General features: G+C 46.8%; 1 protein-coding gene across 1 annotated transcript; it reads right to left on the minus strand.

Annotated features, from left to right (window-relative positions):
* Positions 1 to 2,159: 2,159 nt before the first annotated feature.
* Positions 2,160 to 3,229, minus strand: QRFP (pyroglutamylated RFamide peptide). The gene has a single exon (XM_088665438.1). It carries the CDS (start codon positions 3,227 to 3,229, stop codon positions 2,846 to 2,848), a length of 384 nt encoding a protein of 127 aa, XP_088521564.1. The 3' UTR covers positions 2,160 to 2,845.
* Between the last annotated feature and the right edge of the window lie 12,155 nt (positions 3,230 to 15,384).

Genomic DNA, 15,384 nt, shown 5'->3' on the forward strand with positions numbered 1-15,384 from the left:
GAAGAGAAGGACAGACAGACTGGATGGGCCTCACTCAGCGTGATGCAGCAGGGAATGCAGATAGGGAATGCCAGACTCAATAGAGGACAGGACTTCTGTGCCATTAATTGCCCTGCTCTCTTTTGAGTCTGGAAACCTTAGAGAGAAACCAGCAGACCCTTTGTTTAATTTCCAAGCAAAGGGTCTGCTGGTTTCTCTTTAAGGTTCCCAGACTCAAAAGAGAGCAGGGCAATTGAAGGCACAGAAGTCCTGTCCTCTATTGAGTCTGGCAACCCTAAATGCAGGACAGTTTTAAAAGGGGATCAGACATGTTTATGGAGGGCAAGGCTATCAACGGCTACTGGCCAAAATGGTAGCACTCTGCTGCAACAAAGACAGTAAAATATCTGAATACCAGTTTCTGGACGCCACAGAGGGAGGAGAGTGCTATTGTGCTTGGGTGCTACTTGTGGGCTTCCCATATTGGGTATCTGGAAGCCCGCGAGCAAGACCTAACACAAAAGCACTCTCCTGTGCTTTCCAGCAACTGGTATACAGAAGCACTGCTGCCTCTGCCCCTTTCTCAATCAGGCTCCACCTCCTCCTTGAATCTCAGGAGACTTGGAAATCATAGAACCATAGAGCTTGGTTCCCCAAAGGGTCATCTAGTCCCACCCCCTGCGATGCAGGAATCACAGATACTTGGTAATCAAGGTGTGGAAATGGCATAATCAAAATCTGTGTGCCAGTTACAGATTGCAGGCTGAAATGACTGAAATAAATATTTGGCCACATGAGAAGAGAAGAATCCTTGGGGGAAAAAACCTGATGTTGGGAAAGATTGGGGGCACTAGGAGAAGGGGACGACAGAGGATGAGATGGTTGGACAGTGTTCTCGAAGCTATGAACATGAGTTTGACCAAACTGCGGGAGGCAGTGCAAGACAGGAGTGCCTGGCGTGCTATGGTCCATGGGGTCACGAAGAGTCGGACACGACTAAACGACTAAACAACAACAACAACAAATATTTGCTTGTGCCTCCCTCTGGTTTAAAGGAGGGAACAGAACCCCCACCCCCACCCCAAGTCTTGCAGAGCCCCAACTGAGCAATGCTTCACCGCAGAAGAATAACCAGAAGATGAAATCTGGAGCCCACCAGTTAGCATGACGTTCCCTGGGCCCGGTGCAGTTTGGAAACTCTTTCATTGCAGCTGGTTGGAAAATTGACAGGCTGGATATTTATTAAGGATCTGAGTGCTTAAAGAGTGTTGCGGGGTGGGTTATAAAGTAAGAGGGCTGTCTCCATGGCAACATCAATTAAAAGCTCCCAGCAGCTTTGGTGTTCAATCAAACCAAACAATGGGGATGTTTTCTGAAACAGAGCTCTCCCGTGGGATGAGATTAAAAGCAGGGTTTGTGAGGCATCCCCTGCACCCAGCCTCTGGTCATCTTCCTTTGCAACCTGGCTGAAGAAGCAGCAGGTGTGATTCAGCCAACCATTTCCAGAGCAGCAAAAAGACAGGTGTTCTCGGGACTTCAGTCTTCTGTGGGTCTTGAACTTGAGACAGGAGGAATGTCAGGCTGGGTCTTGGCCTAGTCCATAGCTTCTGTCACTATCCAGATCTGTTGGACACAGCTGGCAATTTGCTGATCTCTATGAGAAAAGCTGGTGCTCAGCTGCAGAGGATCTGCTTTGCGGGCAGAAACTCCCAGGTTAAGTCCTCAGAATCTCTAGGTAGGGCAGGGAACGGCCTCAAAAAGAATATCGCAGGGTTGGGAAAGCTTCAGAAAAGGGCGAGCAAAATGATCATGGGGATGGAGAATCTCCCCTTTGAAGAAAGGCCTTGCAGCGTTTGGAACTTTTTAGTTTAGAGAAAAAGGTGAGTGAGAATTGACATGATAGAAGTTTATAAACTTGGTGATATAGCAAAAGTGGGTAGAGACAAGTTTTTCTCCCTCTTTCACAACACTAGAAATCATGGACATCCAATGGAGATTAATGTTGGAGGATTCAGGGCAGATAAAAGAAAGGGGTTTCTTCACGCAGCACAGAGTTAAACTGTGGAACTCGCTCCCATAGGGAGGGCAAACAGCCGGAAGTTTAATTCTTTAATGACAAAGAAAGCACAAACCTACAGTAGCTCCAGAGATGAATTAAACACACACACACACACACACACACACACACACCCTCCCCAGGCTAATGCTCTGAGCTGGATTGTTGGAGCAACAGGCACAAGTAACCTGTGACTCCTTCAACATGGAAGCTGTTGCTGTGCCTGCTGCTTCAATCCCCTCCTGGTCATGGGGGACAGTAAGGGAGGGGACAGAGGGGTTTCTGCCCCCACTTCAGGCACCTTCTCTGCTTCAGCTCCTGGTGTGTCCTGCCCTCCCTCACCCACCTCTGACTGCTCAGACCTCTTCCCATCCTCCAGCTCTGGCTCCTGCCTTGTAGGAGGCACAAACCCCCATTAATTGCTACCCAATTCTTCTGGCCACGCTAACGCTTTTGCCATTCCATAGAGCCCCACCAGTCCTTAACAGCAGCTCTCCAGGGTTTCAGAGGGTTCTTCCCTAGCCCTACCCAGAGACAAGAAGGATTGAACCTGGTGCCTTTTGCATGCAAAGCAGATGGTCTGCCAACAAGCTGAGACTGTTGTGGAATCAATCCCTTCTTGGCCCCCTCCTGCGAAAAACAAGATTTTGCAGAATAGGGAACAGGAAAATGAGAAATGTTTGTATTGTACGAGGCAACAGATGGATGAAATCAGGGGTGAGGGCACTGCTGGTCATCCCAAGAGTGTTGAAGATGCAGCACAGGACAGATAAGGAAGGACTTCCACAGCCGGTGGGTGGACAGTGGACTTCAGAAGAGAGCTGCTGTCCTCCGCCTCCGCCGCCCAAAGCGGAAGCTGAAGCCTCCCTTCTGCCGGTTGTAGCTGTTCAGCTCCTCAGCAAGGTTCCCCAAAGTGACAGTCCTCTTCTCACCTGCCTCCTTCAGCAGGTAGTTGGTGGCTTCATTCTCATCTTCTGGACCTCCTCCTCCCTCCCTCCCGAAGCGGAGGTGGATGCCAGCTCGCACCTTCTCAAAGCCCTGCAGTTCTCTGGCAACTCTGAGGAGGGACTTCAGGTCTCCAGGCGAACACTTCCACTTGGCGGCTAACTGGCCTAAAGCCTGCCCCTCATCCAGGGGGAAGCAGACACAGAAGCTCAGCAGGGAGAAGCAGGAGAAGAGGCAGGAGGCCTTCATCTGGGGAGAAAGAGTGAAAGACATGTCACTGGGTTTAGGCATCGCTAGACAAGTCCTCAACCCACCACACAAACACACACCACAAATGCCTTCATACTTTATAATGAACTAGCTGGCCCGGCCACGCATTGCTCTGGCTCAGTCTGTTAAATGGACCCACAGAGTCCCCCTTCAGACTCCCCTCACCTTCAGAGTCCCCCCTCATTTTGCTGAAATGTTTTACATGTGTTCTGTTTCCACAGGCTCATCCCTGTGACTCCCCCCCCTGTTCTGACCCATGAGCTATCCCGCCCCCTCCTCCCCCAATCCCCCACCCAGGCGAGTCCCCACCTCCATTCGGCCCAGTCTGCAAAGCCGAGCCGAGATGCTATGGAGAGGGAAGCTTTCCTAGGTACAGTACCAGTGTAGCCGCTGCTAGAGGGCGATGTTTTGCAACCTCTCCTGTGCTCCCAGCATGCACTTTTGTCTGATTTGTGAGTTCTGGAACACGTGGTTTTTGCTGGCCCAGGTGCAACATCTGTCTATGCAAACAGTATGGGGTCACTCTCATATTCGTTTGGGACGTTGTGTCAAAATTTGAATGCTATCGGTCAAGCGGTTTTGTTGAACATTGGAGACGAACCAACATACCCAGTTTACATTTATATATATATAGATGTAGGTAGTGCTTTGACTGACATGAAAGGGCTGCATTCAAAACTCTATGATACTTTAAGCTATCATGGCTTTTCCCAAGGAATTCTGGGAGGCTGGAGTTTGTTAAGGGTGCTGAGTGGTGGTAGTAGACCCACTAATCCCCTCACAGCTCCCAGAATTCCCTGGGAAGAGAGATTGACTGTCAAATCACTCTAGAAGTTGTGTGCTTTACTCGCATTTTTGAGCTTATCATTGATTTTAATTATTCTCTGAATATTTTAAATAAATATTTTAACAGTCCCCCCAATAAAACAATTTCATTGTTTCATTGTTTTATTCACATTTTAAACTGCCTTTAAGTATATAAGGGTACTGAGAGTTATTAATTCAACAATCACTCTTCTCAGGGAAATCTGAGAATTATAGCTCCAGGAACAGGAATAAAGATCTCCTAACAACACGGGCGGCACTGTGGGTTAAACCACAGAACCTAGGGCTTGCCGATCAGAAGTTTGGCAGTTAGAATCCCCTTGATGGGGAGAGCTCCCATTGCTTGTTCCCAGCTCCTGCCAACCTAGCAGTTCAAAAGCACATCAAAGTGCAAGTAGATAAATAGGTACCGCTACAGCGGAAAGGTAAACGGTGTTTCCGTGTGCTGCTCTGGTTCGCCAGAAGCGACTTTGTCATGCTGGCCACATGACCTGGAAGCTGTACGCTGGCTCCCTCGGCCAATAACGCGAGATGAGCGCCACAACCCGAGAGTCGGTCACGACTGGACCTTTACCTTTAACAACTCTCATCAATTCTCCTATCCTGTGGTTTCCAGCAGCTGGTATTCAGAGGTTTGGTGTCTCTGACAGTGGAGGTAGAATATTCATTCTGGATCAGGTCAAGGGCCCATCTAGTCCAGCATCCTGTTCTCATAGTGGCCAACTTATAGTCTCTGACTGCCCTAAAAATGCTGGGACTGTCACAAAAATCCTCACACCACCACAGCTTCTTGCTATGTTAAGCAGAGTCCTGAATTTCCCTAGCCAGTGGTGAAAGGCAGTGGGGAAGGGGAGCAAGGGGAGGAGGCACTCTGACCTCTCACGGTGATGCAGTGGGAGCTGTGGGGAGGGGCGAGCAGCACTGGCCTTCATCCCACCTTTCCTCCCTCCCTCCTCTGACGGTTAGGCCTCTCAGAAGCTGGAGTCAGGTGAAGGTCAGCAATAAACAAACACTGGTGTTGGTGAAGTTAACTCTTTAGTCAGAGAAACCAAAACAGTGCAGGTCTAGTGATCCCAGCAACACTTCCCTGTAAGTCTTGCTCCAAAGAGGCAGTTGAGAGGACTGAAGGTCCCCACCTTCCCACAGCTGCCCAAGTCTCTTCCTCTCCAGGGTCTTTCCCCCAAGCATTCTGAGACTGTGTCTGAACACAACCAATCTGTTCTTTTCATTTCTCTATGTGTTCTGGGAGACCAGGCAGGAGGGGAGCTGGTCACAGCAGGAGGGGGAGACTCCCTGGAGTCTTCAGCAAGCCACCCCATCTTGTCTCCTGCCTAGGATGCTACCTACAAAATCCAAGAGGAAGTCTGGGCTCTTTTTTTTTTTTTACTGCCTAGAGGTTTTTCTCTTTCGCTTCTGAGTGAAGCAGCAGGCATTTTTTCCTTTCTTTTTAAAATTAGTATATCTTGATTAAAATTTGGCCTGGCTAGTTAAAATTGCCCCATGGCTAGATCTGGCCTGTGACCTCTTCCACTCCCCGGATTGCCAACTCTGTCGCTCCTTTAGCACCATGTGGATTCCACAGGAGCCTTGTAAAACAAGAACGCAGGAAAACAAATTAATCAAGAGATCTGGACAGCTTCCTTTGGCAAACTGAGGCTGAATTCCAGTCACAATTATTCGTATGGTTTTGAGGGCTTGGCATGGAGCCCCCTTTGAGCAAAGGCTCGCCGCCGAAATGTGGGCTTTTGGAATACACAGTCACCCCCCTTTTGCTTTCCTGCTGTGAAATGAATTCTTCCTTTTTGCACTGCAAAATTGGGCGCCCTACTTCTCTCGCAGAGTTCATTCTTGTCTCGTAGGGTGAGATACAGAATAGTCTAAAACATTTATTGAATTTTCGTGTAAAGCTTTGCAAACCCTTGACACACCACAGGTATCTTCGTCTTTTTTCTTCTCCAAACATAGATTTTTATGTTTCAACAGCAACTATATTATAATAAAGCTACAGCAGTTGATAAAATAACAAGGGTGATGATAGATCTTTTTTAAAAAATCACAATATGGTGATTGAATGATGGCTTAGCTTGGTGGTGGTGGGGTCTTTTTCAGCACTGGGAGGTCACACACCCTTATTGGAAACCTGTGGGCTGCATGCCAGTACTGGGTGGGTTGACAGGGGAAAGTGGGTAAAACAACAGAAGTGAGATTATTTTCCCCTATGCTCAGTTTCAAGGGGAAGGGGTAGCTTGAATTGAGCAGTGTTTGTAAAGGAAGATTCCTGCGGCATTCAACATGGAATTTACCACTGAATGGAAGTCCTCCTTGCAGGAAAGTTTGGCTCCACTTGGAAGGCCTTAATGGGAACTACTGAGTGATGCTGTTTCCAGTAGTGCATCATTTGGTGCCAGATTTAAAAGATGCCAAATGTAAACCCCACCTTAAGAGGGCTCATCCATACTGCCAGTTAATCTGGATACTAAACTTCATGTAGCTCCATTAATTCTCCGTTGTCATGGAATCAAGAATTGCAGGTTTGGGAGGGGAACCCAAGGGTCACCTAGTTGAATCCCCTGCAAGGCAGGAATCACAGCTAACAAATCCCTGACAGGTGGCCAACCAGGTTCTGCTTTAAAATCTCCAAGGAAGGAGAGCCTGCCACCTTCCGAGGGAGTCCAATCCACTGTTGCACAGCTCTCGCCTAATGTTTAGTTGGAATCTCTTTTCTTGTCTTTTGAAACCATAGGTTCAGGTCCTACCCTCCAGTTCAGGAGAAAACAAGCTTGCTCCATCTTCCATGTGAACAGCCCTTGAGATATCTGAAGATGGCTACCATATATCCTCTCAGTCTCCTCTTTCCTATCCAGCTCCTTCAACTGTTCCTCATAAGGCTTGGTTTCCAGACCCTTGGTTCCAGACCCTCCTCTGCACACATTCTAGCTTGTTCATATCCGTCTTCAACTGTGGGACAAAGTACTCCAGATGCGGTCTGACCAAAGCAGAATAGAGTGGTGCTCAGGGGCGTACCCAGGATCAAAATTAGGGGGGGCAAGGGGCGGGAGGGGAGGGGCCACAGTGGGAATGTGGGCAGGGCTACGTTGCCTGCGCCACCCAGCTCTTCCGAGGAGGCAGCCCCAGGCTCCCGCTCCCGGCGCAAAGCTCCAGAGGCGCGCGGGGAACGCGAGCCTGTGGCTGCCTCCTCCGCTTATGCTCCCTGCTCCTGCTTAGCGCTCCTCCGGGAGCGGGAGCCTGGGGCTGCCACGCCTGCGCCCCTCAGCCTTTGCTTCTAGGGGGGGGGAATTGCCCCCTCCTGCCCCCCTGCCTACGCCCATGGTGGTGCTATCTCTTCCCTTGAACTGGTCTCTAACTTCCATTGTTGGCAGCCTAGATTAGCACTCACCATTTTGGCTGCAGCATCACACATGCTAAGTTTGTGGTCTACTATAACCCCTAGATCCTTCTCACATGTACTGCTCTCCACATGGTGCTCTCCTGCAAGTCACTGCCTTCCTATATGTTCCCCTCCCTTGATCCAGATTTTTTTTTCCCATACCAGGGATACTCTGAAAAAGAGAGTAGTATGAGAAAATCTATATTGAAGGACAGGAAGGTGTGAGAAGGCAGCAATTTCGAGGAGAATGTAATATAGACAACAGGTGGTTAATAGAGGTACAGAAAGCTTATTAGCTACAGTATATTAAATGAAAGTATGGAAGAGCCCTTAACACTCATGCCCCAAGCCTGACATTCTCGGTTCAAATACCAACAGGCATTAAAAATGGATATATTTTTTATGTGTATATTGAGATGAAATGTGAATTTCAAGGTAGATAAAATTATGTGATAAAATTATGTGGGTTGCTATCCAGTTAAGTTCTACCCAGAGCAGACCCATTGAACTTGATGGACCTAAGTTAGCCACTGCAATAAATTTCAATAAATTTATTCCGAGTAGGACTAACATTGCATACAACCCCAAATAATTAAGTACAGTACAGATTTTCATGTGGATTTTAAAACCCAGAATCTCATATTAATGCAGAAACAAAACAGGTATATGTAAAATTAGGTTAAACCACAGAGCCTAGGGCAGGGATCCCCAAACTAAGGCCCGGGGGCCGGATGCGGCCCAATCGCCTTCTAAATCCGGCCCGTGGATGGTCCAGGAATCAGCATGTTTTTACATGAGTAGAATGTCCTTCTATTTAAAATGCATCTCTGGGTTATTTGTGGGGCCTGCCTGGTGTTTTTAAATGAGTAGAATGTGTCCTTCTATATAAAATGCATCTCTGGGTTATTTGGGGGGCCTGCCTGGTGTTTTTAAATGAGTAGAATGTGTCCTTTTATTTAAAATGCATCTCTGGGTTATTTGTGGGGCATAGAAATTCGTTCATTCCCCCCCCCAAAAAAAATATAGTCCGGCCCCCCACAAGGTCTGAGGGACAGTGGACCACCCCCCTGCTGAAAATTTTTGCTGACCCCTGGCCTAGGGCTTGCTGATCAGAAGGTCGGCGGTTCGAATCCCTGTGACGGGGTGAGCTCCCGTTGCTCAGTCCCCGCTCCTGCCAACCTAGCAGTTCGAAAGCACGTCAAAGTGCAAGTAGATGAATAGGTACCACTACAGCAGGAAGGTAAACGGCGCTTCCGTGCGCTGCTCTGGTTTGCCAGAAGCGGCTTTGTCATGCTGGCCACATGACCTGGAAGCTATACGCCGGCTCCCTCGGCCAATAATGCGAGATGAGTGCGCAACCCCAGAGTCGGTCACGACTGGACGTAATGGCCAGGGGTCCCTTTACCTTAGAGATAGATTAGTTTTATTTGGAGAGCAAGTTTGGTGTAGTAAAGTGTTGGATTAGGGCCTAAGAGACCAGGGTTCAAATCCCCCACTCAGCCATGAAGCTCATTAGCTCAGTCACTGCCTCTCAGTCTAACCTACATTACAGGGTTTCTATAAGGATAAACTGGGGAGAGGGAGAGCCACGTATGCCAACTTGAGCTCCTTGGAGAAAAAGGTGGAGTATGAATGCAAAATAAATAAATTAATTTCCCCATTGCCTCAAATCTTCTCTCCTAGATAACTGTTAAAAATGCAGCAACTCTGCCTTCCTTTGCATCTGGCTGCTCAAGTCATGAAAGGGCAGCAGATTTTAAGTCCTTTAATTTATCATAATTGTCATGTTTACTCCCCAGGGAGAAGCGCTTGTGGGATTCTCTGCTTCAGGTGCCAAAATAATTCAGCCAGCCTTTAGTTAGCTCCATGTACCTTGACTTGGCACGAGGGAGGAGAGGCCTCATTTCCTGCTCTGCCGCAGCCAACAAAATGTGTTTAATTCTGTTCCTTGTAGAAATTTGAGGCACTTTTCTCCCAAGTGACACATTTGTTTGTTTCTAGCATGCCATTTCCTCTAATCTGCACATTTTTGCAAGTGAATTTTCACTAACATAATAGATTATGTGTCTGCCATTTTAAGAACATAAGGTGACCCTGGGTTCTGGATAAGGCCAGTGGCCCACCTTGTCCAGCATCCTGTTCTCACAGTGGTCAGACAGATGCTTCAGGACAGGTACACAAGAGCACTCTCTCTTCCTGTGGTTTCCAGCAACTGGTATTCAGAAGCAATACTCCTTTTAATTTTTTTTTTTTTTTGTTAATAAAATAAGTTCAAACATAGGAAAAAGAAAGAAAACAAATACCGTATATTCCGGCGTATAAGACGACTGGGCATATAAGACAACCCCCAACTTTTCCAGTTAAAATATAGAGTTTGGGATATACTCTCCGTATAAGAAATACGACCCGGCGTATAAGACTACCCCCGACTTATTAGAAGATTTTCCTGGGTTAAAAAGTAGTCTTATATGCAGGAATATATAGGTAACCTTTCTTGAAAATATATCTCATAAAACTAAAAGTACTGTATCTAAAGGGCAGAGCTTGAATGACTGTTTTTCAGTATGCTGAGGTGCATGGTCAACCAGTGCCATATGTACATGCAAATATTTGGCTCATTTAAGGCTCTATAGAACAGTAATGATGGAACTCACAAGTGGAGTTTATTTTCTTATAAATCTTTCTCATCTGTAAAAGAAATCTTTGGATGGGTTGATACTTTATTAACCTTTTGGAGCCACACTGTGTCTTGGTGCACAGTGGCTGCAATACTTTATAGCAGGCATGTCCAACAGGTAGATCATGATCTACCGGTAGATCACTGGACGTCTGTGGTAAATCACTGGTAGATCATTGGCTCCCTCCAAAGAAGTTGAATGACTGTGGCTCCCCTAAAAAAAGCTCAACATTTTACCTCCTCCCTCAAACTCATCAACTTTGACCCGAACCCCCTCAAAATAGGCCTTCCTCATTCCTAAAAAAGCTCAACAACTTTGACATGAACCCCCCAAAAGGGGGTGGATCACTGCCAGTTTGTAACTGTGAGTAGATCACAGTCTCTTCGGAGTTGGCCACCCCTGCTTTATAATATTGAAAAGCCTCTGAGCATAGAGGCAGAGCATAGCCATCGCGGCTAGTAGCAGTTGATAGCCTCATTGTCCATGAATTTGCAATATATTTCCAGTGCAAATCAACCTAAATTTCCCCACTGAAAACTTCCTAGAAAAATGTGTCCGTTGTGTTGGAACCTGCCTCATAAAGCCACGCTACTCCAAGGAGGGCTGCCATCCAAGTCGTCAGAATTCCAGAGGCAAATACACCTGAGTAAATGGCTTGGAGAGAGTGGACCTGCCAAATACACCCTCCACATCTTTCAAGGTCTGCTTCTGCATGAAAAGGAGATTCTGCTCTGCGTTGCGTGATACTGTTCAGGGATGCAGCAGTAGCTTGGTAAATGACATCACTGAAATTAAAAATTTAAAGCAAGGGCATTTGTAACTCGATGCACTTTCAGTTATGTAATGTGCTACTGTTCTGCTCCTTGTGATATCATAAAATTGGGAAGAGGAGAGAACTGCTGTGGTATTTTAGTTGATCTAAGACAGCAAAAACATCAGAAAAGCCTGTTGCATCAGGCCACTGCCCATGTAGTCCAGCACACTGTTCTTGCAGTAGCTCACCAGATGCCCCAGTGGGAAGCTCACAAGTAGCACCTGAGCACAAAAGCAACTCACTCGTCACTTGTGATTCCCAGGAACTGGTATTCAGTGGCTGGCTGCCTCTGACAGTGGAAGTAGACCATTAGAAAAGCCTTGGTAGATCAGGCCCCTCCAGTCCAGTGTCCTGTCATCACAATGTCCAGCCAGATGCCTGTGGAAAGCCCACAAACAGGACCCAAGCACAGGAGCCCTCTCCCCTCCTGCTGCTTCCAGCAACTGTTTCCAAAAGCATGCGGAGACAGAGCATAACCATCATGATTGTAGCAATCAACAGCTCTCTGCTTCATGAATTTGCCTAATCCTCTCTTAAAGTCAACTAAGCCATACCCGCCAACATTTATCCGATGAAAATAGGGATGTCGTAAGCAAAAGGAGGACATTTCAGGATCAAATCAGAAACTGGGACGGCTTCTGAAAATCCAGGACTGTCCCTGGAAAACAGGGGCACTTGGAGGGTCTTGCCTCCCCATTCTGAAGGAGGAGCCAGAGTGGTCCAGCTTTAGTGGGGAGGCTGTTGTCAAGGCAACCATGACTCGCCCCGCCCAGCCTATGTGACATCACTCACTGCTGGTTTCAAAGGCACCAACTGCAACTGATCAGCAGTTGGTAGTGAGGAGCAGGAGTGAAAGAGTTGGCAGTGGAAGTGTTTGAAGCCCTGGCCCTCAAGGGAATGATCAGGTCCATTGCCGCAGCCCTCCTCTGCCTCATCCGGATTTCCCTGAGGTGGGCTGGGCAGAGGGAGGGGCTGGTAAAAGGTCAACTTGTGAGCGTGGTGGTGGTGGAGGGATGTCTTGAACCTAGGGCTCCAGTTTCTCATTCTCTCCTAGCTTCAAGAGGCTGTGAGAGCTGCTGCAAGAGGAACAAGGTCCACCCCATGGTCTCCAAGGAAGATCCTTGTGAGTGGCCTGGGGATGGAAACAGGAGAGTCTGGGGGTCCTGGTGAGCAATTGTTCTGTTGCTGAAAGGGAGATGATTGAGAGGTCTATAAGACTCTGACGATAATGAAGTCAGGAGGAGGATGACATCTGCTTCAAGGAGACTTGGAGGAAGGCAGAGGTGGTTAGTTTGTATTTTACTTTCTTTCTGACCTTTTCCCTTGGCCCCCCGTTTTTTTTTTTTTTTAAATAATCTTTATTCAAATTTTTAAAAGACACATACATAACAAAGAAAGATACAAAACAAAAAAAACAAAACAAATATAATAAGAATATTCAAATTATATATATACACTAAATAATAAGAATATTCAAACTATATACACACACAAACAATACTATCACAAATAAAGAAAAAGAAGGAAGAAAAGGGAAAAAAGAAAAAAGAAAAGAAAAGAAAAATACAAATAAAACAAAACAAAAAAAATCGCTTCCCGTTATTTACAGCACGCGTTTCTTTGTTTCTTCTTTTCTTCCTGCTGATCCTCCTGATCTGGTCCAAAACCCATTTTCACTTTATATTTAATTTAATTTTCTCTCTCCTTTTAAATTCTAATCTAAGCACTTCACTAAATTTGTCTCCATATTTTCTCTCTCCAAATATTCTTGAACATATATCCATTCTTTCATTATCTTTTGTCTCGGAACTTGTCTAATTATTGCCGTTAATTTTGCCAATTTTAAATATTCGACTAACTTCTCCTGCCATTCTTGTATCGTAGGTAGGCTAGCCCCTTTCCATTTTGATGCGAGCAATACCCTTGCCGCTGCACATCCATACATCAGGATATTCGCTCTATCTTTTGGTACATCCAACGGGGTCATACTCAGAAGAAAGGTTTCAGGGGTCTTTTTGAATGTGCATTTTAAAAGTTTTTTTAGCTTTTCATATAATTGGTTCCAAAATTCGGCCACTTTGGGGCACGTCCACCAGCAATGGTAATAGCTCCCAATTTTGTCCTGGCATTTCCAACATTTCCCCTCCCCTGTCTTATAATATTTCGCGATCTTATCTGGGGTCATATGCCATCTATAGAACATTTTCAAGATATTCTCTTTGATTGATATACAAGCTGTAAATTTAGCGTCAAATTTCCATAATTTATCCCATTGATTCACCATAATTGGCCTGCCTATATCTGATGCCCATTTTATCATAGTACTTTTCGTAAGTTCATCTTTTAGTTCCCAATCCAATAAGAATCTATAGACTTTTCCCAATATTTTTTTCCCATTATCTAAAATAATTTCTTGTAATTTAGACTTTTCTTTGGAGAATCCAATTTCCCTATGTATCTTGAAAATGCTCTGTATCTGGCAATAATGTAGCCAACTAGCGCAATGTATTTTAATTTCTTCGTATGGTTTTAATTTAAGTTGGTCCTTGTCTTGTGTCAATAGATCTCGATATGTTGGCCATCTTTCCTTTATTGGGTATCTGCTCATCGCTGTCATTTCGGTGGGTGATGCCCACCCTTGGCCCCCCGTTGGAGCTCCACTCCTTGAGAAGGTTCGCGGTGGAGCCCTTGGGAAGATGATTTTCATGTGGCTGGGCGAACTTGGGAAGGGTACCTCAGCCTCCACCATCTTTTGCATTTAAAGACAAGCTCTGGGAGGCAGTGGAGGGGCAGTCCTTGGATAGGACATGCCAACATGCCCCCCCAAGGGCACCCTGGGGGCAGAGAGACCACCTCTGGCACCCACAGGTTCACCTCTCACCCCCACTGATACCAGACTTGAAAGAATTGTGTTTTGGTAGTCAAACAGAATAGGGGCAGTTTGGGCTTGGGAGGGTGGGATGTAGCACTTCCAGGGGTTTCTCATCCCTTAAGTGGCCACTTTCTTTTTCCCTTCCACCCAGACAGAGTCATCATCAAAGACCTTGAGACAGGGGAGAGGGAGATCTTGCCAAGTTAAGTCCGGCCACAAAGAAGGACAACTATGGGCGTAGCCAGGATTTTGGCTAGGGGGGAAGGCCTTTCGTTTTGCGGACAGAACCTCAGTTTGCTATGTCTTTTTATTGATTTTAATTGATGGGGGGGCAGCTTCCCCTCCCTGCCCCCCCAGTGGCTATGCCTATGGTGACAAGAGACTTCCCAGGCAAGTTCAGATAGAAGAATAGATGGGAGAAAGTTCTATGCCAAGGTCCCCACAGAGATCTCTTTTGGCTCAAATCAGGGACCTCTCCCTGCAAATGGCACACATGGTTGCTATTTGACATCACAATGAATTTCTTTGTACACCTAGGGGTGCCTCCCCGCTATGCCAGGATCCTGAGACCCACATGCATATCTGGCAGGACCACACCAAACAAAGGGTCCTGGACCAAAGTATTTTCTGTGATCTTGTCTGGCTCTTTTGAATTTGTATGTTTGGATCGAGACCTTAATAACAAGGAACTGATATTGTATCTGTTGACACTGGCTGGGACCAGAACCGCCAAATTTAGGAAGACCTCAGCAGGGCAGATTCCTCGCTCCTTCCCAAAGATGAGACTGTCAAGGCCCTTATTCTGTGGAGATCGGGATTGGCAACTGGAGTCCCTGGGACCAAACTGCCCTCCTGAGACAAATCAGCTTGTCTAAGCCACAAACATGTCTTGAGGAACTGGATTTATTGGAGTCTCCCTCCTCCCTCCCCCTCCAAAGCCCAACTGCCTTTAACTGTCACGCACACACCTGTCCTGTCACCTGCCTGTCACACCCCATTCTCAGCCAATCAGCACGCAGCACACCCCAAGGTTCCATCCTCCTCTCACGGCCCACCCACTGCTCTCACTTTACCTGATATCCCACAAATGTTTCTCTACACAACATTTTACCACATGTCCCTTAATATACAAACCTACATAAGTCAGTTAACTGATAAACACCACACACACACACACACACACACACACACACACACACACACACCCCTGAACGATTTGGGTCTGGCACCTCGTCTTTCCTTGGAGGTTTTTAAGCCAAGGATGGATGGCCATCTGTCGGGGATTCTTCCGGTGGGATTCCTGCATCGCAGGGAGTGAACTAGATGACCCTTGGGGTTCCCTTCCAGCTCTATAATTCTGTGATCACGGATGCATAGAGACATTTGCAGTAGGAGGTGAGCCAGAGGAAGTGGGGCAAGCTGAGAAGCTCCCTTGCAAAGGGTTTGGGTGGTGGCAGAAAGCAAGGAGGGTGGAGGGAAGAAGAACCAGGCAAGGGGAATCATCTCTGGATTACAGGAGAACCATGCAGGGAACACCTCAGCCCAAGAATTGCCTGG

The sequence above is a fragment of the Zootoca vivipara genome, chromosome Z2, assembly GCF_965207765.1.
Source record: "Zootoca vivipara chromosome Z2, rZooViv2.hap1.1, whole genome shotgun sequence".
Classification (NCBI taxonomy): Eukaryota; Metazoa; Chordata; class Lepidosauria; order Squamata; family Lacertidae; genus Zootoca; species Zootoca vivipara.